This window comes from Columba livia, chromosome 3 (genome assembly GCF_036013475.1).
Source record: "Columba livia isolate bColLiv1 breed racing homer chromosome 3, bColLiv1.pat.W.v2, whole genome shotgun sequence".
Taxonomy (NCBI): domain Eukaryota; kingdom Metazoa; phylum Chordata; class Aves; order Columbiformes; family Columbidae; genus Columba; species Columba livia.
The window spans coordinates 2,032,972-2,057,714 of record NC_088604.1 but is presented as its reverse complement, the minus strand read 5'-3'; the positions used below and the strand labels follow the sequence as shown (position 1 = coordinate 2,057,714).

The following is a 24,743-nucleotide window of genomic DNA, read 5'->3' as shown; positions in this document are numbered from 1 at the left end:
ATATGAGTAAGTCATGGCTGTGAAGCTGTGAAAAGTATTTTTTTCAGAATAACTCTTCTAAGAGATGAAAAGTATTAATGCAGCAGCCAGACAAAGCTTTGGTAAGAGTGTGTCTGGAATAATCTGCATCGTCCAGAAAATGAATGGTGGAAATATGCACAGGGGAGGTTTAAATTGGATATTAGGAAAGATTTCTTCCTGGAAAGGGTTGTTGGGCACTGGAACAGGCTGCCCAGGGCAGTGCTGGAGTCACCATCCCTGGAGGGTTGGACAGACGGACATGAGGTTCTCAGGGATGTGGGGCAGTGCCAGGGGTGGATTAATGGTTGGACTCGATGATCTTGAGGGTCTTTTCCAACCAAACGATTCTGTGATTCTGCTGTAGATGCAACGGCCTGTTTGTTCATGATGCTATCACCATAGCATCGCATCTAAACCCAACAGGTTTATTCTTAGAGGATGGCATGAGTTTTTAGCCTGGTAGGTCTTCTCCTAAGGAACATGGGCCTGGAAAAGTCTTTCCTTGGAGTGCTGAGCCCGAGCTTGCTCGGACTTCTCCGGCCACCAGCAGCCTCCGTTCAGCTGTCATCTGCTGCTCAGTTACTGTGTTCCAGTGCAATTGCTGTTTTCTTACCGACTGGCTCGTCTTATCTGAAACTTGTTTGTGGTGATTAGAGATTTTTACACCTCCAGTGCAAAGTCCAAAAGCTATTACTTTGATCTAAATTGCTTTTGGGGTTATCGTGTGACTCTGTAACAGAATCATGAACTAAACTGGATTTCTAAGAAGGTTTGTGGCCAGTCCCCCACTCTGCTTCACTGGGGACAGCGGCTTTTCTCCCTTTCTCCATTGCTGCCCTGGGCCCTTCCCTTCTCCCTCCAGCCTGTTGCCACGGGTCCGTCATCCTTCACATTTTGCATTTCAGGCTTTATTTCCACAATCCTTTCAGATATTAGTTATCCTGAGCTCTCTGTGCATTGACCGCCTGTTCTATATGTGCATTTTGTAGCAAACACCATCAGGAAAAGGCTAAGTTATCTATCCCCTTCCTTATTAGAATCACTATTTGGGGTCCCTGTCCCCTAGTACCAGTTTTTGAAGAAACATGAGAGACTTGATAGTTTTTAGTCCCTCGCATGCTTAAAATCATCAGTTTAAGGAGTGGGGTGAGCTTTGGAGAGGTGTCACTGACAAAACACTGTAGAAGTCTTTCAGGAAACCAGGTTCATGTTTAAAAGATAAATAAGATGCTGTTGCTAATGGCTGGTTGGAGGAGAATAAATCTTCCAGGGTGTTCTGTAACGATCAGAGATGCTTAATACTGTATTTATCCTCAACGTTTGTGAACCTCATTATCGCCAAAGTGCTTTGGTGTGTGAGAAGGTGTGAAATGACAGGAGTAGTGCCACACACCTCGAGACTTCTCCTTTTGTGAATCTCGGGGTTTTATATGAACATTATTTTCACTGGACTGATGGGGAGACGCAGATATGAAGAACTAAAATACTTACTCAACTGAGATTGTGTGATAAGTCAGAGCTGAGAGTGGACTCAAGCCCTTTAGACTTTCACATTGTGTTTCAATCAGCAGCTTCACAAGTGTCCTAAGTAATGCAAAATGTTTGAGAAATAGATTAAATAGGCCTTGCTGAAGCTTCTGGCAAATTGCACGTTAGTAAGGTCAGGATTTAATCCCCTGCATCCCTGAATTTGTTTAACATTTTAACAAGTCCTAACATCAGTGATACAGTGATGCCTTGTGGCGATTTAACAGAGGCAGTTCGTGTGTACGCTCACGATGCACACAGATATTTATTTAAATGCTCTAATCTGAAGCGGGGATGGAAAACCTATTTCTTGCTTAAAAAACTTATTTTTCACATGCATATTTTAATTTAGTTTGCTCCCTAGTAAGCAGATGCTACTCAAGTCACTGTATCGTGTAATCTCTCTTTTATTTGCAGTACTTCATTTACTATTTCATGGCTGACTCAGGATTTAGCTGAAGACCTGGGACTGGAAGATGTCGGGATGTTTTATCTGCATCCCTATGGAGAAAATACATACAGCCTGTCTTTTTGGAGTTGTTCCATAATTAGGAGAAAGGCGTTTAGTTAGATTATCACTGTAGATCTAACATGCTCTGGTGAAAATGCCCTTCTCCTCTAGTGAGTCCTTTAGTCACAACGTGAAGTGCCCATTTCCTCTAATTGAAGCTCTTTGAAGTATGTTTTGTTGGCTCTGTGGTGTCTTATTTACTCAAAGAAATCCACTGAATAAATGAACCAGTGAGCTAATTGTATTTTATCTCAACTTTTTGGCATGTGAGTGTAAGAGATGAGGAATTTTTCACACAGTCTTTGAACAAACAGCAGGGAAAAGAGGGGAGGAAAGTAAAATACTGGGCTTCCTTTATGCTGGAGAAATTTGTAAATAATCCCAGAATGTCAGGGGTTGAAGGGCCCTGGAAAGCTCATCCAGTGCAATCCCCCCATGGAGCAGGAACACCCAGATGAGGTTACACAGGAAGGTGTCCAGGCGGGTTGGAATGTCTGCACAGAAGGAGACTCCACAACCTCCCTGGGCAGCCTGGGCCAGGCTCTGCCACCCTCACCCCCAACAAGTTGCTTCTCCTCTTTCAGTGGAACCTCCTGTGTTCCAGTTTGCACCCATTGCCCCTTGTCCTGTCACTGGTTGTCACCAGAAGAGCCTGGCTCCATCCTCCTGACACTGCCCCTTTCCATCTTGATCCCCAGGAATGAGTCCCCCCTCAGTCTCCTCTTGTCCAGCTCCAGAGCCCCAGCTCCCTCAGCCTTTCCTCACACGGGAGATGCTCCACTCCCTCCAGCATCTTGGTGGCTGCGCTGGACTCTCTGCAGCAGTTCCCTGTCCTGCTGGAACTGAGGGGCCACAACTGGACACAATATTCCAGGTGTGGTCTCCCCAGGGCAGAGCAGAGGGGCAGGAGAACCTCTCTGACCTACTGACCACCCCCTTCTAACCCACCCCAGGTACCATTGGCTTCCTGGCCACAAGGGCCCAGTGCTGGCTCATGGTCACCCTGCTGTCCCCAGCACCCCCAGGTCCCTTTCCCCTACACTGCTCTCTAATAGCTCATTCCCCAACTTACACTGGAACCTGGGATTGTTCCTGCCCAGATTCAAGACTCTACACTTGCCCTTGTTCTATTTCATTAAATTTTCCCTGCCCAGCTCTCCAGCCTGTCCAGGTCTCTGATGGCAGCACAGCTTCCAGTGTCACCACTCCTCCCAGCTTGGTGTCACCAGCAAACTTGCTGACAGTCACTCTATTCCCTCATCCAAATCATTGATGAATATATTGAATAATACAGGCCCCAGCACTGACCCTTGAACACTGCACTAGATCCAGGCCTCCAACTGGACTCTGCCCCATTGACCACGACTCTCTGGCTTCTTCCCTTCAGCCAGTTCACAGTCACCTCACTACCCGATCGTCCAGACTGCACTCCCTCAGTTTGGCTGTGAGGATGCTGTGGGAGACCGTGTCAAATGCCTTACTCAAGTCAAGGTAGATCACGTCCACCGCTCTGTCATCATCCATCCGCCTCGGAGAGCAATGCTGAAACGGGAGGAAAATCCTGGAGTTCTGATACCCTTGTTTTCATTCTTAACAGGAAAGGAAAACTCCTTTTCTTGCCCCCCTCGGCAGCATCACAAGGCTGAAGCAGTTGAGGATCAGGTCTTTAGGACCCTTGAAGACCTTTGTCTATTGTAGAGCCGCTGCCAAAAATAGTAAATTGTTAACAGGGGCCGTGTGTGAGCGCACGTCCTCAAGGAACTGAATAGATCAATTAATACGTTTTGCGGAGGTCATCAGACAGCTGCCGGCTGGTGAGGACTTTCAATCACTGCTGAACCAAGATGGATTCAGCTAATTACATTACCAATTCCCTCAACCAGCCCATTCTCTGTCTGGTTTTGTTTAATGTGATATTCTATTCTTTATTCTGTTGGATGCTTGCGCAGATGAATTAAATACTCACCGAAGTCTGAGTGCTGTTTGGAGACCAACCTGTTGTACGATTTACTGAGTATCTGTTCTGCTTTTTAGTCCTTGTTTCCCTGGGTCTGGATTACACAGTGGAGCGCTTGGGGGTGTTATCAGAGGTGCCAGGGTGGATTTTGAGCAGGGAGAAGGAGAAACATTTGAAACCTCCATACAGAACAGCGTTAGGTAGAAGGAGAGCGTGGATTGGGATGTGCCAATAATCCACGTGTTTCTTTTTCAGCTCGTTGTGATGCAGAAATCCTTCTTTCCCTAAGGGTTGGTATCCCGCTTATTTAATCCCTAGAGGGACAAACTGCCCTGGAAGGCAGCGGAGAGGCCAAACCTGCTCTTGCTTTCAAATTTCATTTAATACCCCCGCAGAGAACTGCGGGACTGAGTTCTGCCACGTGCAGCCTCATGATTTACATTCCTGTTTTAATGCCCTAGACTTTCTGGCTAGACTTTGCTGCAAATCATTTGTTAAACAGAACTTTTTGGCTTTGAAGCAGCTGGTGTCCTGGTATTAAAATGTTGTAATTCTGATTAATTCTCCCTGATGGCCATTTAACCTGGAGACGGCAGGAAGACACAATCTTCCCAATTTTGGTCTCCAGCAGCAGATACCATGAAGACCATTGAGCTGGAGTCCTGGGTGAGACTCACGCTCAACTGGATGATCCTTCTTTTTACCAGACTCCCAAGTGACAAACAGAGCAAAACTATAACTTATTTCTCAGGATTTCAAGCACCTACTTTAGTCTTCATATTTTACCAAAATAAAACCTGTAGCTTTCCCCCTTATTTTGTGTGTGTTATTTCTTGTTCAACCGAAGACACGAAGTAACAGCAATTCAGATAAATTTTGTGGTCTGCTCTTGGGACTCTTGGCTGAGGAGGCTGTAGTGGTGCTTTATGGTGTATTGCCTGCTGGTGCTGTTGTTTGAGGGTTTGGTTTCTCTCTTCTCTGCAGAGATATCCCGATGCCGCTGGTCAGCTCAGGAGTGGAGCACGGGAACCTGCGCGAACTCGCCCTGGCCAGGATGAAAGATCTGGGGACGCAGGTAAAATATTTGTCAATTAATACTGATAAACAACTACTTGATGACTTTACACAAAGGAGCAGAGAGGAATATAATGACCAGGAGACGTGGGACGAACCAGATTTACTGCTGAACTAAAACTATCTGCAAAAAAACAAAATTTAATGACTGAAAACAACGCTTCTGAAAAGCTGGTTTTGTTTGGTTGGTTTTTAGTTTAGCACTTTCACTTCCTGAAGATACTTGGTAACTGGTTTGTGATGTTCCATCCTTTTACTAGAATGAAACCCTTAAATCAGACAGCATGCAGGGAGGTTTCTTTTTAATTTATGCTATTAGCAATTCTCCGTCTTTTCTTTTTCCCACGCACGCACTTACTTGACTGAACAACTGGAAGAAAAGCTCTTAGTCTGAGGCCAGAGAAATCTTGCAAGAGAGATTTCAGCACAAACAAATGAGACATAATATTCTTGATATTTCTAAGGTCAAATAAAAATATGAGTGGGGGTGGAGAGAGGGAGGAATTACGTTGATATCTGAAGTCACAAAGAGGTACGTATACCCAGTCTTGATTTTCCTCAGAAGGTCGCTGTGGCGTTTGGCATTCATGGTGCCCACCACGGTTTGCTCTGACGCCTCTCGCTCTTTGAACCTCTCTCCGAAACCCGGTTATCAGCCACAGTTTGCAAGCCCTCTGTCCCATCCCAACAGATGGGATGAGGGATGAGTTCACTCCAAATGCAACACGCGCCATGATCAACAGATGAGATCAGGTGTGAGTTAACTCTGCGTTAATTCTGCGCCGTTATGTGAAGTGAATGACAGACAGTCACTCCAGGGCTCCAATCCAATTATGAGTTTACTAAAAGCACGTGGTGGGAATACTAATTGCAGTGATTAGTGACTTGGCAAAAGTATTTTATGATGTCACAGAACTTATCAATACATTTAATATTATCAATAATTATTAATTATCAATACATTTTATTATTAATACTGTTAATTACATTAACAGTAAAAGTCCTTCTACAAGTGATGGATTGGCAACTGTTAGTAGCTATAATACAAAACTTAACTAGACTTTAACAGCAGAACTTAAAATGGTGTTACTCTTATATGTTCAAAAGGAAAAGAGAGAAAGAGAGGGAAGGAAAACTAAGGTGTAAGAGAGAGAGTAAGATATCACCACTCTCAGAAGGAGAGACAAAGAAATAGGGATATAGAAATAAAAAAAGAGAAGGAAAGATCGAAGAGAAGGGAAGAAAGAAAAGAGTGAGGGATCCAGCTGCTCTTATGCACCGTGGATGACGAAACTTGCACGAAGATGTATGGTCTCCGGTGTCCCCAGCGAGGATGCTGGGGTTTGCAGTTCAGGAGCGCAGCGTCCTCCGGTGTCTGCTCCGGTTCCCGCGGTGAGGCTGGTGCACGGAGGGTCCTCAGGGTGGTGGGTTCCCCTGGCAGTGATGTTTTAGGTGAGCTTTTTATAGCCCTCCCAGTAGAGGAAAGTCTGGGGGGAAGGGGTGATTGCGAAAGATCGACAAGTCTAAACAAGTCTCAGGCCGTGTTGAAAAGTCTCAGCCTTTTCCCTTTGTGTGCCAAGCTGGGCATATCAGAAGATGGGGCTCTGTGCCCTCTGGCACGTCCCCCACCTCCGGTATCGCCAGCCGGCCTGGGCTGTGGCTCGTTAGCTTGTCCTTGATATATAAATCACAGTTCACCCTGTGCTGAATTTGTCATCTCCTGCTACAGTGTTTGAGGCACGATTCCTTTTAGCCTTTGACAATCCTGGGGCTGGAGGAACTAGTTTTGCCACAATGTTTTGGCCATGATCATTGTCAATACATGACACCCTCCAGTAAAGTTATGGCCAAGTTCTTCCTTTCTTGGGATGTCCAGCTTCCTACACAAAATATCATGCAAACCCTGTGCTCCTTGAGACTTTTCCAAAGGGCTTTAATGGCCCTGGTGTTCAGACAGGGGCAGATCCTCATCACAACCCCTACATACATCTGTATTATGATTTAACTCTTCCTCTTTCTAGCTCGCCTTTTTTTAAAGACTTTTAAGGCATTCGTGGGATCGTTTCGGTTGGAAGAGATCCTTAAGATCATCAAGTCCAACCATAACCTAAATCCAGCACTAACCCATGTCCCTAAGAGCCTCATCATCGCTGCATCCAGCAGTAGTAAAGTCTTTGGCTGCTGTTGTGTCCCTGTAGTCCCACACCAATTTATGCTGCCCTGTATTTTTGGTGATTAACATGTATAGTTCTCCAGGGTACATCTACCTCCTTACTGCCTTTGCCATCTCACCTGGACCTTGCAGTTGTAGCACAAAAGATCAGAAAACAAACTCCAGGCTGTCCTCCTTCCCGCTGGGCTTTCCACGCCGGTTCATCTCTCCTAAGCTGGACTTTCTCCTTAAATCATTCCTCCCAGTAACAAGCCAGGGTTGGGCAGACGGCTTCACCAGCCACAGGAGCTTCCACCCCTCCTGCTGACATTTTGCTTCAAAGCCAGGCAGGGGAGACAACCTCCATGGTGCATCTAAGGCTTTTCAAATGATTTCTTCAGGGCTAACAGTGAACTCTTCCTGGGGTTTGATACTAAACCCACATCATCTGATCTGAACCTGATCAAGAGCAGCTGGAGAAGCTGCTCCATGGCGGTCAGGGCAGAGCTGAACCATTAAAGGGCTTGTCAGGCTGGGAGTCGTCGCTTTTAGATAATACCCCAATCTGGAAATATCTCCACTGTGCAGATGATTACAGATTTTAATTTAGTGAGGCAGAAACGCTGCAGCTGGTGGAATGAGAAACCGATCTGCTGCAACGTGCCTTGAAATGTAAGGTATTGTCGTGTTTTCCTATAAATATGCTTTGTCCTCTTGTCTTTTAGCTTGGAAAGGAGAGGAAAAGGCCAAGGAAGGAAGGGACTTGTAGGAATCTTATATGTTTGCAGACAGTTCTGGCGTCTGTCTTTGGGGAAGCGCGTTTGAGGGATGAGGATCAGTCCTGCCAACACTGCGACTCGTGTCTCTGCTTGCTGGAAAGGAATTATTCTTTAGGAGCTGGAAAGAAATGTTTCTGGAGGGAGCAGATGCTGGCCAGTGATTGCCAGCCGCTGAGTGCAAGGGGAGATACGCAGTTGGGCCATGGGATTTGAAAGGAGCATCCCAAAATACATCATCCTTCCGCATTTCTGGGGTTTTGAATGAAGAGTGGTAATTTCTCTGCCTTTTAGTGTGATATCTGTGTAGCTAGGAAACTGTAAAGCACAGAAGAGTTTGTCTAATCTAGAATCTCGGTACGACAGTGAATCCTGGTTTTACCATAGACCACTATAAAAAACAAACTCAGACCCACTGCTTTCTGCTATTTGGGAGATTGTTGGTTTATATTGATAATGGAATTTGAAAACATGCAGAAGGGGACGGGGCATGAGATAGAGCTGTCCTCATTCTGGGTGCTCTGAGCTTCAGTGTGAAATGAATTTTCACACATTCATCGAATCATTTTGGTTGGAAAAGTCCTTTAAGATCATTGAGTCCAACCAGTAACATCACACCACTAAACCATGTCCCTGAGAACCTCATGTCCGTCTGTCCAACCCTCCAGGGCTGGTGACTCCAGCACTGCCCTGGGCAGCCTGTTCCAATGCCCCACAGCCCTTTGGGGAAGAAATTGTTCCCACATCCAACCTCAACCTCCCCTGGCGCAACTTGAGGCCGTTTCCTCTGCTCCTGGCGCTTGTTCCTGGGGAGCAGAGCCCAGCACCCTCATTCTTTCCCTGTCTGAAAGTCCGGCTTTTGGAGGTACTTGGGCAGGTAGATGTTGCTGTTAAAGCATTTTTAGCCTATTGGTGGGATTATCTTCTTCTGGAATGGAATGGGCATTTGCAACTCATTTGCTTTGGGTAAAACTATTGTGGCTGCACTTTGTTGTCAAAAGTTGGGTTAAGCTTAGGACTGGGCTTTCCACTAAACCCACTAAGATGTGAATACATGTCGTCTCCAATGGTAGAAGTTTATACTGTCAACTGCTTGCTGATGTGAGTGGGGGCCAAATTACTCAACTCCATTGGCTTTGAGAAGCACGAAAGTTAACGCGGGTTATAACCCACCTCTCAAGCCTCATCTTTTCTTGTCTGACTTCTAAGGAAGATTTCTTTTGGCCGCCTTTGTTTTCTCCACCATTGCTCCCAAGCCTCAGTGATGCTCAGTGGATGCCAGATCAACGTTAGCTTTACTTTCTGATATTTGGGTCGGGCTTCTGCAACTGTTCCTATTTAAAAACTGGTATTGCTGAGGTTCAAAAACTGGCTGTATAAGGACTCTGAGATGCCTTGGCATAGATTTTGCCAACGTTAGACCTTCCCAATCCAGGGTAAAAATGGATTAGGCCCAAGTATTTTTTTTCCCCTCTTATTTCTTTTCTGTACGTTGATTTTTGCCTCCAGACCCTGTTGTTTGTGAATCGAAGTGTACATTTCCTCATGAGCCATAATAGTTGCTTAGTGAATTGATTTTTGCCAGCATGGCTTTCCATTTAGCACTAAGACCTCTTTCCGAGGTATATTAGGGATGGATCGGTGAGCACTTTTATTTTGAAGTCTGCCCATTTGAAATTAATCTGTGCAACTTCATGCTATTTCAGTTTAGTTTGAAACCCAATGGGTGGCTGGAAATCTCTAGAGCTTAATGTTTTTCTCCTATGTAATTTTTTTCCCCCTCCCTTTCTTTTCCCAGTGTCGTGATGTAAGAACAAGAGAGGTTGGAATTCAAGAAATTCACCATAAAGTGAGACCATATCAGGTAAGATTTGTCTTCTTTTTCTAGGCGCTTGTTTCAGACACAATTTGTAACGTGTGTTTGGTGTGGAGGCGTTGGGACCCATTTGTTGCATGTCCCGCCTTTGTAGATGGATCCAGTTTTCCATTTATTTTCCCTGCAGCTCTGGATGTCTTTTGTTTGAGCACAGTCACATGTTGAAATTTATGGACCACCGTGTTCAATAAACCGACTGCAGCCAGCAGTTAGTTTGATATTTGCGCCGCTATAACAAAATAGCTGCCTTCCCTTTTCTCCCTCCTCATTACAAATTGGGATTTAGAAGATATGAATAATCCCATGTGTGCATGCTGAACAGGAAGCATGTTGAGTTTACAGCCTGTTTTTGTGGATGTGCATGTTCATATAGGCAAACAGTGTAAGTGTATAAATACGCTTCAGCATGTGGATGTACATGGTGTTTCAAAAAGACGGACCCAATTTGAAATCACTGTATCTTTGAAATTGGGTGCATCTTGAAACACCCTGTATATATGTACATATAAGAGTAGATCCATTTAGCATATGACACGTATGTTGTGGTTTTCGTTCCTGAAGTCTTGAAGCGGGGCCCAAAAAATTGCTCTGCTTATTTTATGGAAAGGAAAAGGTTCACTCATGAACTTCAAGCATCCAGTTTAGGAAACTAATCCTCCTGTTCACTGTAGTCCCAAGGAGGGTCTGGTCCTTCCCGAAAGCGCTCAGGAGCTCCACAGCACCCGAGGAAATGAATTTTTTAATGTAAATCATACCCTACATGTAAATCATACCCTAAAAGTATTTTCTTCCTGTTCCTTTGCTGACATTCGAGAGGGACTGAAATGAGTCTGGAGTTTATCCATCGTATGTTGCCTTTGCATTCCAACAAGATTTCTTTGTGTCGAGCAGAAGATACTGCCAGCCTGGGCAGAACGCTGGCTCAGAATCACACCTGCATTCCTTTCTCGTCTTCTGTGCAATGGGTTTTAAATGTCAGCACTAAACTGGGCTTAGGCTTTGTGTGGCAGCACAGAGGGAGATTCCTTACACAAGTCCTCTCGCTTGTGCTTTGGTTATTTAGGTTTCAAAGAGGCTCTGAGTTTGGTGCCAGAATTTAAGTAGAATTAATATTCTCTGAGTTTAGCAAGGGGAGACCTTCTTGCTCTCTGCAACCACATGAAAGGAGGGTGTTGGTCTCTGCTCCCCAGGAACAAGCACCAGGAGCAGAGGAAACGGCCTCAAGTTGCGCCAGGGGAGGTTGAGGTTGGATGTGGGAACAATTTCTTCCCCAAAGGGCTGTGGGGCATTGGAACAGGCTGCCCAGGGCAGTGCTGGAGTCACCAGCCCTGGAGGGGTTGAAAATACACATGGATGAGGTTCTCAGGGACATGGGGCAGTGCCAGGGGTGGGTTATGGTTGGACTCAATGATATTGAGAGTCTCTTCCAACCAAAATGATTCTATGAAACATGTTCTCACTTTGCAAATCAGAGATTACCAGGAGCCATATTCCATTTTTCTCCTGCCATTATGTGAATTCAGATGGAGTGCAACTCTTCCCATCCTGCATAACAGTAGTTTAACTGGGTCTAGCATACATAAATACATAACAATCCTGAATAAATGATCTTGTTCTTGGCAGATTTCTGCAAGAACTGAGGCCGTACAGACTCGTTTGTCCGTGCAGCCTTAGTGCTCTGCTCCTCTTATCTGATCTGTGGTCATTCCATGAAATATCTTCCCAAGATGTCTGTTGTCAGCAGCGCTCACCTCATTTAAATTGTAAATGTATTGAGTAGTTAGCAAATAGCTTATCACAGGGTTTTCAAAGCAACGTTCTGTTGAAAATCCCCTTTGTTAAACTCATCTGTCTGAGTGGCAGGAGGATGTCATTATGTCGTCGCAGCAAAATTTATCATGACAGCGAGCAAGAGAAATATTCTGAAGATGGTATAATTTTTCATGCACTTTAGACTAATTACAAGGTATGATGTTTTCCTTGGCTTCCGAAGTAAACAACGCATCCTCTTGATAAAAGAGGCTATCATGTCAGATCTACAATAAATTAATCGCTTGCTGTAATTAGTTACACTTTTTGCAACTTCTTTTTGTTTAGGCATCAGTGGGCTGTGTGTATTTTTACAATGGTGATGGTTTGTCTGATTTAAAAAGTGTATTTTTCTAGTTTTTAATCAATTTGAAGTAGCTTCCTTGCCCGTAGCTGTCTCTAAGCTGCCTTTTCAATTAGTGCCGTTTCTCCGTAGGTATTTTCTTGCTCTCAGAATGGTTAAGGCTACACAGCTCTATGTAATAACCTTAAAAACGCTTTAGTGAGTTGTTGCTGTAAAGAGATGGATGGTTTTTGAAAGGTGAGGGGCAGCGACAGCTCTATTACGGGTAAGAACCTGTATTAGTGTTAAGCAGAAAGTATAAAATGTAGAAGCTGCTATGCCTGCAAAACATGGGATTTTGTATTAAGATAATGATCTTGATCACAGAGTCACAGAATGTCAGAGTTGAAGGGCCCTGGAAAGCTCATCCAGTGCAATCCCCCATGGAGCAGGAACACCCAGATGAGGTTACACAGGAAGGTGTCCAGGCGGGTTGGAATGTCTGCACAGAAGGAGACTCCACAACCTCCCTGGGCAGCCTGGGCCAGGCTCTGACACCCTCACCCCCAACAAGTTGCTTCTCCTCTTTCAGTGGAACCTCCTGTGTTCCAGTTTGCACCCATTGCCCCCTGTCCTGTCACTGGTTGTCACCAGAAGAGCCTGGCTCCATCCTCCTGACACTCCCCCTTTCCATCTTGATCCCCAGGAATGAGTCCCCCCTCAGTCTCCTCTTGTCCAGCTCCAGAGCCCCAGCTCCCTCAGCCTTTCCTCACACGGGAGATGCTCCACTCCCTTCAGCATCTTGGTGGCTGCGCTGGACTCTCTCCAGCAGTTCCCTGTCCTGCTGGAACTGAGGGGCCACAACTGGACACAAGATTCCAGGTGTGGTCTCCCCAGGGCAGAGCAGAGGGGCAGGAGAACCTCTCTGACCCACTGACCACCCCCTTCTAACCCACCCCAGGTACCGTTGGCTTCCTGGCCACAAGGGCCCAGTGCTGGCTCATGGTCACCCTGCTGTCCCCAGGACCGCCAGGTCCCTTTCCCCTACGCTGCTCTCCAACAGGTCATTCCCCAACTTACACTGGAACCTGGGGTTGTTCCTGCCCAGATTCAAGACTCTACACTTGCCCTTGTTCTAGTTCATTAAATTTTTCCCGCCCAGCTCTCCAGCCTGTCCAGGTCTCTGATGGCAGCACAGCTTCCAGTGTCACCACTCCTCCCAGCTTGGTGTCACCAGCAAACTTGCTGACAGTCACTCTATTCCCTCATCCAAATCATTGATGAATATATTGAATAATACCGGCCCCAGCACTGACCCTTGAACACTGCACTAGATCCAGGCCTCCAACTGGACTCTGCCCCATTGACCACGACTCTCTGGCTTCTTCTCTTCAGCCAGTTCACAGTCACCTCACTACCCGATCATCCAGACCGCACTCCCTCAGTTCAGCTGTGAGGATGCTGTGGGAGACTGTGTCAAATGCCTTACTCAAGTCAAGGTAGACCACATCCACTGCTCTGCCATCATCCATCCATCTTGTTATGTCCTCATAAAAGTCAATGGGGTTGGTCAAGCATGACTTCCCCTTGGTGAAGCCATGTTGACTGTTGATGTAGAGCCTTAGTAGGAATAAAGCAGATTTTTTTAAGCTGGGAGTAGCTGTTTTAGGTTAAGAGTGTAATCTGCAACTGGATTTTCTCTTTGTCTAAGTACGTTTAAAACAGACATTTAATAGGATTGCAAGTGAAATGGTTGATCACCCTGGTGAGGTGGATCATCCCAGCACATGGGGTGGTTTGTGGGGACGGCAGCTGCACGTCACTGTGCACCCACCAACTGGGACGGCATTCGGGCTGGATTTGGCTGTGTTTATACCAGAAGAAAAATGTTCTGTAAGTCTCAAGAGTCCCTGCAAACCCCTTGAGGGGATTCATCTATCCAGAACGCTCTGTGCCCAAGGGAGAACAAAAACTCGATCCAGTTGGGGCTTTTCTGAGCTGATCAGCTTGGCTGGTACATGCCTATGATGCTCTAGAAATGCACACAATGTTCTGATGAAGGTTCCTGATCTTGCATCTTCTTGTTCTACAAGTGGCTTTTGGGCTGGATGTGGACACAATGGGGCATCTAGTCCCTGCTGGAGGACGAGCAATGGAGCCACTTTTCCACTCATTTTGTTTCACCCTCATTCAACCAGGGATTCTCCAGTCTTACCATTTCAAACACTTAGTATGCAGAGTTTAATAATATTTTCTGCTTTTCCACTTGGAAAACGACCCACAGAATCTGGGGATTTTAAAAACCTTGTGCTCTTTTCCTCTGCGTTTCCATTTTGCCAGCGGTGTTACGTACTGAACGGTAGCTCTGGATGGGCGCGTGTCAGCCGTCCCGACACGCAGGCTGGAGTTGCGCTCGTGGAGAACGTGGCACATCGGCAGACACAGCGTTTCACCCCCCGAGCCGCACGTCAGCACCCAAATGAGCCTCTGTAGGCAGCGAGGGGTTTAATTGCGAGCTGCGTTCACCGGGCTTCACTGTGGAGGAGAGCAGGCAGGCGACAGCATCCGTACGGCTTCGCTGTAAACAAATCTTTAATTCATGGCTTTCTGGGTATTAGGGGATTTGCAGAGAAAAGACTGACTGAGGTGCTTTGCTTTAGTCTTTGTAGTGGGACAGGGAAGAGCACGGTAAGGTATATATAGGGATTAGTCCTATACTGGGCGCAAATGTTTGAAATGCGGCTGCACGGGGCATCCACTGCCACTTGCCCTTCGCGTTTGAATTCCTGAAGTTAAAGGAGTCTCTTAAAATGATGGCAGGTGTACCTGTGTGATGGTTTTGGTTCAGATCAAGGGGTGCTTTTGAAGCAAATCCTCTGGTCATTCCCCACTTTGAAAGCATCAAGAACACAGAAATGTGATTCCTTTTGGGTTGATTTAGAAAGCGCCTTCCAGGAGCGCACCTAAGGCACCCCAGCTGGTGATGGGTGCCCAGGTCATGGGACTGAGACCAGGTCTAGTCTCTACTGAAAACCTCCCAGCATATTCTTTAGAAATAAGTTGTTTGTGCTGAGGGTGGTGAGAGCCTGGCCCAGGTTGGCCAGAGAGGTGGTGGATGAACCATCCCTGGAGACATCCCAGGCCAGGCTGGACGGGGCTCTGAGCACCCTGAGCTGGTGCAGATGTCCCCGCTCATGACAGGGGGGACTGGGGGAGCTTTAATGGTCCCTTCAACCCAAACTATTCTATAATTCTATATTATGTTGTCACCAGGCTCTCGATATTGCAAACTATTGCTGCTGCTCCTCTGTTGAGTCCCTACAGCAAGATGGGTGGCTATTTGAGCTACACCATATCAATTCAAACCCAAGTTTTTTCTTCTTTGTGCTTTCTTATCCACCAGTTGCTCTTTATAGCTTCTAGGTGCTCTGCAGATGTAATTTCTTCTACCCAAGCATGGTCTTTATTTTATTCTCCACAGCTGGCCAACTCTTCCGTTCTGCTTGTTCTGATCTTCAGAGCTGCCTTTGTCTAGATCATTATCAGACATTGGATTTGAGGGAAGGAATATGTTGTTACTGTCACTTCTCAGGGTAATTTTCTGGCTGGTTTTGGTGTCTTCAGTATGATCTGAATAAGAAAATGCTTCCTGCTGATTCTGTGAAGCACACGTAATGCAATAATCGCTCACCGACAGCTCTTCCAGATCCACTCCTGTTACACGGCACAGTTTGCTCGTGTTGGTAGATCCTGTGCGGTGCTGGAAGGAACTAATTGGTAATTAATAAAGAAGTTGAGCGCTGCCTGGAAGGCCCATGTTCTGTAGACATCTCAAGCCATTCCATTGGCAAAGCGGTAGAGAAATGGACCTAGATGCAGATTTAGTGAAGGCAGATGCAAAACTGCTCATTCTACATTAGCAGGTTTCTAAACCGGAGCTGAATTGCAATTAGAGCAAGTCCCTTGGTTAGTGGCGAGAGCTGCTGCCCCCATCGCTTGGCAGTGATTATGAAACTCAAATAACTCAAGAAACAGAGGTTTTGGGTTCCTGATTTACAAAGAGGTAACCATAAGGGTTAGCAGCCCTTCTTGAAAGCTCGCAAACAGGGACACAAGAGCAGTTCTGTCCCATTGGCAAATACATTTCTATTAAATAGGCACATGTTTTATCTTTAATGTGACTGCGGTAACAGCGGTTCTTACCCAGCGCTGCTAAAATCCATCTAGAATTAAATTGGCCTTTAAGAAAGCACTTCATGTTTTCCCTGAATCATAATACTTTATGGACCCATGAAATTGGTTTTGGTCTGTTCAACGTGTCGCTTAAATATTTTTAAAGGAGTTTTTTCCCTTTTTCCCCCTTTGTATTCATCGCCGCTTCCTCTCTTTGCCCAGATTGAATTAGTCCGAAGAGATTATGTGGCTAATGGTGGCTGGGAGACCTTCCTGTCCTACGAAGACCCGGAGCAGGACATTCTCGTTGGGCTCCTGCGCCTGCGGAAATGTTCCGAGGAGTCGTTCAGAGCGGAGCTGAAAGGAGGAGTTTCCATCGTCCGCGAACTCCACGTGTACGGGAGCGTCGTCCCCGTGAGCAGCCGGGACCCTTCCAAATTCCAGCACCAGGTACGAGGCGTCTTTATTTTGCAGTTGTGCCTCTTTCTTGCACCCTTTGCCCCCGTATCATTGGAGAAAAAATTCATTTAACACCTGAGATTCATTCGATTGCTTTGAATAGCTCGCTGCAGTAGAAACAGAGTGCTGCTCCTGAGGTTTTTGCTGGCATGGTCATGAGTTATCTGAGATATAAAAAGGCCAGTCAATGCTGTCAGCGTTGCTTCGTGCCTGTACAATACAAACTCACGTACGCTGGTGCTGATTTGCCTTTAGAGCAAGAAGCATCTTTGGTTCTGAAGCATCTTTCCTTTGATCTCCTGTATGGTACATCAGACTTCTCTGCAAATGAAACAAAGCAGATATATCCATTGTTTCTTTTTATTTCCTTTGAAAATAGATCTTGTTTGAGAGACGAATTTCCCTTCTGAAATAATTACATATGGGAAGGCGAGATTTTATTCGGCACTACCCAGTTTTCTTTCAAAGGAGCGTTTATTGAACATGCTCTTCCTTTGAAAACAAGAAATCCAACTTCAATTCTGCTACGTGTATCAGTTTAAGTGGTTTAGCGAGACAGGAGTGAAGTGGCTTAGTTGGGTCTGACAGTTTTTTTGCTTCAGACGCACTTGCGAAGCCATTTCATGTATATCTTAAAGCGTGTGAAGAATTGAGTGGAAAGCCGCGGTTCTGATTCCTTGCAGTGACTTGTAGGAAAATGGCACATTATCCTCCTGCCGCATGGAACGTGCTGTGGCTTGCGGTGAGCAAAAATGAGAATTAAATTTTGCCCCAGTAGGTTTTGAACCTTTAGACTGAGATTTTTCCTAAAAAAACAATCAGTTTCTTCTCCTTGCCAGAAATGCTCCAGGCCAATGCTTTAAATTAACTTCCTTGTATTTCACTGAGTCTCAGAGTGTCAGGGGTTGGAAGGGCCATGGAAAGCTCATCCAGTGCAATCCCCCCATGGAGCAGGAACACCCAGATGAGGTTACACAGGAAGGTGTCCAGGCGGGTTGGAATGTCTGCACAGAAGGAGACTCCACAACCCCCTGGGCAGCCTGGGCCAGTGTTCTGATACCCTTAGTGAGAAGAAGTTTCTTCTCAAATTTAAGTGGAACCTCTCCTGTTCCAGTTTGCACCCATTGCCCCTTGTCCTATCACTGGTTGTCACCCAGAAGAGCCTGGCTCCATCCTCCTGACACTCCCCCTTTCCATCTTGATCCCCAGGAATGAGTCCCCCCTCAGTCTCCTCTTGTCCAGCTCCAGAGCCCCAGCTCCCTCAGCCTTTCCTCACACGGGAGATGCTCCACTCCCTTCAGCATCTTTGTTGCCCTGCACTGGACTCTCTCCAGCAGTTCCCTGTCCTGCTGGAACTGAGGGGCCACAACTGGACACAAGATTCCAGGTGTGGTCTCCCCAGGGCAGAGCAGAGGGGCAGGAGAACCTCTCTGACCTACTGACCACCCCCTTCTAACCCACCCCAGGTACCATTGGCTTCCTGGCCACAAGGGCCCAGTGCTGGCTCATGGTCACCCTGCTGTCCCCAGGACCCCCAGGTCCCTTTCCCCTACGCTGCTCTCCAACAGGTCATTCCCCAACTTACACTGGAATCTGGGGTTGTTCCTGCCCAGATTCAAGACTCTACACTTGCCCTTGTTCTAATTCATTAAATTTTCCCTGCCCAGCTCTCCAGCCTGTCCAGGTCTCTGATGGCAGCACAGCTTCCAGTGTCACCACTCCTCCCAGCTTGGTGTCACCAGCAAACTTGCTGACAGTCACTCTGTTCCCTCATCCAAATCATTGATGAATATATTGAATAGCACAGGTCCCAGCACTGACCCTTGAACACTGCACTAGATCCAGGCCTCCAACTGGACTCTGCCCCATTGACCAGGACTCTCTGGCTTCTTCCCTTCAGCCAGTTCGCAGTCCACATTTATTAATCTTTCCCTGAGTACATGCATTAACATGCAGTTTGGCTAGACGGTAATGATGTATGACCATAAGGCAGTGGCTGGGGTGGGGGAAATAATAAAATAAAAATTTAGGAAGGGAAAAGTGGTCATCCCAAGCATTTGAAAAAAAAATAAATACAAAAACAAAAAAGAGAGAAAGAAAATCAATTGAAAGTAGCCAGCTACAAACACTAAAATAGGCTGCAAATTGAAATTTCATGGCATATGATGCACTCATGTTCATTTGGAATAGTCAGCGTTCAAGAGGTTAATCAGAGAGTGTTCTTCACAGTCGCGGGGGCAATTTCTGATGAGAAGGAGGTTTTAGAGTGAAGAGTTCTGCGTGTTATTTAAAAATGCCTGTAAGTGTTAAATGTTTTCTAGAATTAAATCGCATCTGCTTCAGCGTCGCCACAGCCCAATTTTGTACGTCTTGTCAGGAAAACAGATGAACAAAGAGCCGGGTATACGTCCTGCATCCTAATGTTAGGAGTGAATTAATCCAATCAATTATTCCCAGATATATGGGACAACAAAGTTGTTAAATAGAGTGGAAAGGCTATTCCCTTATTTTGAAGTGTTATTGTGATTCCCACAGCTCTCCTGCAGTGCAAGATTTCCAAATGTAAATAGAGACATGGATCTAGTCCAGAATATTAATGTGTTCTTCTGCGATTCTTCTGGATTGGGCATCTCCTGTGTCACGAGCCGAGCTTATGAGAGCCGGGTCTAGTAAGGCGGCCGTTGAGATGGGTGGTGGTTGTTTAGGATCAGTTACCTCACCAGGAATTACAGGTTACCTACCAACTTAATATATCAATGGTTTTAACTCCGTTGTGTTGCTGGTGTTGAGAAGCAGCCGGACAGCAGAACTGCCCATGGATAATTTCACAATCACAATAAAACCCCCGTTGACACTGTGCTGTAAAGCTTAGCGTTGGTTCACCTCAAGCAGTAAGGTTTTGATCATTCCTGTGGCAAAAATACGAGTCTTTTGGAACTGTACTGATGCTTGCATCCTGACCTTGCTTATGCTTTCTATTTTTACAGAACTTACCTTTTATTTCCCTGTTATTTCTCCCGTTGTAGGGATTTGGTATGTTACTAATGGAGGAAGCAGAAAGAATAGCCAAGGAGGAGCACGGGTCATGGAAAATTGCTGTAATTTCAGGTACCTCGCTTTATCCCTATTATTTTTTTATATATATATATATATGTCTTAATCCGAAAATCATCCCGCTGCAGCCAGCGCCACTGCTGTGAACATTCATATCAGGTAGACAACGAGCATCAGCAGATGCTTCTTCGTACCATTCCGCCGCAGTTTTGTCTGGACGATACTATTATTGCAAGCGGCGTTCTGGGGACGCGCCGCGGGGAAATGTCCTGCTGTCCGTGCTGGAACGGACAGACAGAATGACCGTGGGCGTCCTCCTCCTCCAAACGCTGCCATTTCCAACCCCGTCGCGGGTTCTTATTGTCCGGGGCTGCTTTCCAGAGATGACGAGGATAGAAAATTGCCGGTGCCCGTTTTAGAGTCTTCCTGCAAATACCGTCATTAGGGTGGCCAGATGTGCTTTTAGGAGACATTAAGTTTCATCACGAAGGAGGGAGCTATATAAGAAAGAGCTGCAGCCTTTTATTTCATTTCATTTTCAAGGCGTTGTGACTAAGAGCGGCATCAGTTCATCGCCTGGGTGTGAAGTCAAGGTCGGGGACTGCCTTTGTGCCTTTATTTATCTTATATTAGTGGTTATGGTAGCTATAGAAAGCTTTTAGAGGCATATAGGTTATGTAGAGGTGGAGTTGGCGGTGTGAGCTTAACGGTTGGACTCGATCTTAAAGGTCTTTTCTAACCAAAATGATTCTAGAAGATGGAAGAATGTATGGGAAGAGGAACTCTTGTTGGCATAAAATTCATATATGCTGGGGAATTTAAACAGAATAGCTGTCATATAGACCTTTAAAAAAAAAAGTCATCATCTGATGCTGTCTTATTGAAAATAAAATCAACCCAAAAGCAGGAAACTACCACTTTGGTCCACGCTGCTGAGTGCTCAAGCAAAAAGCTTCTCTGTGTGTTTCCAGCTGTGTCGTGTATCTGGATGATAAAAAGCCAAAGCATTGAGGAATACGTGTGACAAGGGCTGGAGCGTGAGTGAGGACGGCGTGCAGGCAGGAGCTTTAAAATAATACTGTGTTCTCTGGTTTTGATATTTCTTGTTCGCTTAAGACATACGTGGGTCCTGTTTCCCAGTTGCTGCTGTGTGGCCACACCTGGAGTGTTGTGTTCAGTTCTGGGCCCCTCAGCTCAGGAAAGAGATTGAAGTGCTTTAGCGGGTCCAGAGAAGAGACACAAGACTGGGGAAGGGACTTGAACACAAGCCCTATGGGGAGAGGCTGAGGGAGCTGGGCTTGTTTAGTCTGGAGAAGAGGAGGCTTAGAGGTGAGCTCAGCACTCTCTAGAACTACCTGAAGGGCAGTTCTAGCCAGGTGGGGATTGGGCTCTTCTCCCAGGCATCAGCAATAGGACAAGGGACCATGGGCTTCAACTCTGCCAGGGGAAACTGAGGCTGGCTATTAGAAAGCAATTCTTTGCAGAGAGAGTGGTCAGGCATTGGAATGGCTGCCCAGGGAGGTGCTGGACTCACCGGCCCTGGAGGTTTTTAAACTGAGATTGGACATGGCACTTAGTGCCATGATCTAGTCAATGGACTGGAGTTGGACCAAGGGTTGGACTTGATCATCTCTGAGGGCTTTTCCAGCCCAGTCCATTCTGTGATTCTGTGGGTGTCGATTTGAACTGGGCATTCCATAGGGTGAAGAAATGTCCGTAACCGTGTCGCTCCTCGGTAAAGGAAAGAGGCAAAAGGGAAAATGGTTTGGTTTTGCTGGTAGCTTTGTGGAGAGAGGACATTGCGATTCCTCCATGCTAAAGATCACTTCTTTTAAGAAGAACAGAAAACATACAGCGATTACTAAAAAATTATTTGTGAAAGCATTCTTGTTACTAATTTTAGCTGTATTTTAGCAAACTGATGTGAAGAATATCTGCTTTGCATTGAGATCCATTGCCTGAAGTCTGTTTTGCTGCATGGACAATTTGTGGCATCCAACTAAGACCTTGTCTGCAATTTTCATTTTTTTTCCCCCCAAGTGCAAAGTACAATATGGTACAATTTGTCTTTAAATACAAGATACTACAGCATCTGCAAAGAGCACAAGTTTTCCTGCTGTTTCCTTGGAGATGTTACCACTTGAATTTTAGTTCTCCTGTAGGTTTTATCAGAAATAAAAACGCAGCCAGAAGTTCTTTCTCCATTGGAAGAGGAGCTTAATTTTGCTAATTTTGGTTTCAAAATAGACTTCTTCAATCTGGGAACCCACTGCCAAGTTAAGTCTCCAACATATTGCAAAATGTTGACTGCTTTCTAGAGAGAAGCGTGTAAGGGAGATCTGCTTTGAAGATCTCTCGCAGGACTCTGTCTCATTAGTACGATGTGGATTTTAGGAACGCTTCGTTGCGGTGTTTTCTTCAACAGTGTCCTTTCTTCAGCAGGATTTTCCAGTCTTGCACTCCATGGCTACATCAGCACCAGCCAAACTGCATCTTCAGGGGGTGGTCCCTGGTCCTCACTGGGGTCTGTCAGGGCTGAAACCTTCACAGGGCTCCTGGTGGTGAAGTAACAGAGTGGGTGGTTGGATTTCTGTACTCTCCCAGTCCCCCTGCCATGAGCAGGGACATCTGCACCAGCTCAGATCTGCTGATTGCTACCTCAGAGGTTAATCATAGAATCATTTTGGGTGGGAGAGACCCATCCAGACCAACCATAACCTAAATCTAGCACTAAACCACGTCCCTAAGAGCTTCTGGTAAGTAAAATAAGTGTGAGAAAAGAGCAGAAAGACCCCAAATGCCCAGCAGGAATCCCTGTGATGTGTTCCTGCGAGCAACAGGCACACTCAGCAGTTTAGACGGCTTCACCTTAAGGTTATCACCACACGTATTTTTAACAAAAAGCATCAAAACTAAAAAAAAAAAAAAAAATAATGCAACTGATCAAAAACAAGTGAGAACACCCATGCAGGGAAAAAGCCCTTACAATCTCTTCTCATTTTCACATGTATTTGCTTTATTGTCCCTCTTGCAAAGTTGTTGATGGCGCTCCCAGTTTGTGTGTCTGGACATGGAGAGGGTCACTCCAACATCAATCATGTTTGAGTCTCTGCAGCGCAAGGAGGCCTGGAAAAGCCTCCGGTGTGGCAAACAATGAATTCAAGCAGTTAATATAGGTTAATCCTAGCCAGCCTCTCGCTGCAGACAACACCCCTTACCTGCTCTGCAGAAATACCCTTGCTCAGAGCCCCGTCCAGCCTGGCCTGGGATGTCTCCAGGGATGGTTCATCCACCCCCTCTCTGGCCAACCTGGGCCAGGCTCTCACCACCCTCAGCACAAACAGTTTCTCCCTCATGTCCGGCCTGAATTAGCAGCTTTGGTTAGAAATTAGCAGCAGCCATCGTGGCGGGGGGGTTGGACAAAGTGATCTTTAAAAGTCTCTTCCAACCCAAACCATCCAGTGGTTCTGTGATCACCTCTGGCTGTTCCCTACCCTGGTACTGAGCGGGGACATCTCTTACTGGTTGTTTTAGGACAGCCCAGTTCCTAGAGACCCCAAAATTATGGTGCCCCCCGTAACCTGCTGTATGGCAGAGCCTTGCTTTGCGCTATTGACCACTGGAGATGTTCCTGTCTCTCCAGATGTGTGAGGCCAGATGTCCACCTCTAATACACCTTCCAGGGAGTGAATTTGGGGAGCCAGATGAATATGAAGGGGTCCAGGAGTCTCTGGCTGATAATTTGCCACAGCCTCAGTTTGAAAATGCATTTAACTCAAGCCAGATTAAGGTAAATTCAGATAAAAGTGTTCATGGACGACATCCAAAACAGGCAATACAGTTACGAGTGGTTATGAAAAACAGGAAAGAAAAAAACCACACTGTATGACTAATCTGCTTTTAGTGGGGTTCCATTAGAAACGCCTCTCTCCTGTCCAGCTGATTTGCTGCCCGTCCTGATCAAGGTAGTGTTCGCCGTTTCCTGACGTCTCAGGCTGTGTTCCTGACAGCCTCGCTGATTAGAAACCTCTTTTCTCCACGGCAAAGCGTGGCGGCTGCCAGAGCCAATTTTCCTTTTGTCCAGCCTCCCTGGAGAACTTGAGGCTTAATCTTTTCCCCCTCTGCCTCTGCTTGTTTCCTTCCCACGTGTAACCTGGCCAATGCTCTTAATTAAACGTTACTCCAGATGCCGATGGCCACTTCGTTAGGTCAGGTGTCGTGTCTTGGACTTGCCCGTTTCTTGCTTCGAGGAGGCTGAAGCTCCTTCCCCCTCAGCGGTGAGTCAGTGGCATATCTGAAGTGTTTGCATTTCTATAATCTCTACCAGGCTATACTGTAAAATCACTTGCTACAAAGATGTAAATGGGAAACAAGTGAGTAATCAATGATTGCCTCCTGATTAAGACCATAATAATCAGGTCGGGGTGACTGATCCCAACGTCTTTCTCCTAAGTTCACTGCAGCAGCCAGGAATCCACAATCGCAAGGCTGCGAATAGACATTAAACTAATACAGCCTGTTTTCTGTGGTCTCCACCAGAGAGAAAATGGTTGATTATCATCGGTGACTCATCTCCCAGGCTGTTGGTGCTGCTTGAGCGCCGGCTCATGTGTTTTAGGAAACTGTGCTGCTCTTGCCTTCGCCTTTTGCAGCTGGGGAGAAAACAGAGGTTCAGAACTTAGAATCACAGGATGGTTTGGGATGAAGGGACCTTCAAAGCTCATCCAGTGCCACCCCTGCCATGAGCAGGGACATCTGCACCAGCTCAGGTTGCTCAGAGCCCTGTCCAGCCTGGCCTGGGATGTCTCCAGGGATGGTTCATCCACCACCTCTCTGCCCAACCTGGGTCAGGCTCTCGCCACCCTCTTGTAGAAGATTCTTCCTCATGTCTGGTCTGAATCTCTCTCCTTTAGTTTAAAACCATCACCCCTTGTCCTATCGCAACAAGCCCTGCTCAAAAGTCTGTCCCTATCTTTCTTCTCGGCCCTTTCTAAGTCTGGAAAGGCCCCACTAAGGTCTCCCCGGAGCTTCTCTTCTCCAGCTGAACACCCGACTCTCTCAGCCTGTCCCC

The 24,743-nt window shown here is 46.2% G+C and overlaps 1 protein-coding gene across 1 annotated transcript in view; it reads left to right on the top strand.

The window, feature by feature from the left end:
- The window catches only part of ELP3 (elongator acetyltransferase complex subunit 3), a 105,602-nt gene that overhangs the window by 62,942 nt on the left and 17,917 nt on the right, over window positions 1–24,743 (top strand). The window contains exons 11-14 of the mRNA XM_065055550.1: window positions 5,001–5,091; window positions 9,817–9,882; window positions 16,382–16,609; window positions 19,645–19,726. Of these exons, the coding sequence (XP_064911622.1) occupies window positions 5,001–5,091; window positions 9,817–9,882; window positions 16,382–16,609; window positions 19,645–19,726 (467 nt within the window). The remainder of the gene's footprint in view (window positions 1–5,000; window positions 5,092–9,816; window positions 9,883–16,381; window positions 16,610–19,644; window positions 19,727–24,743) is intronic.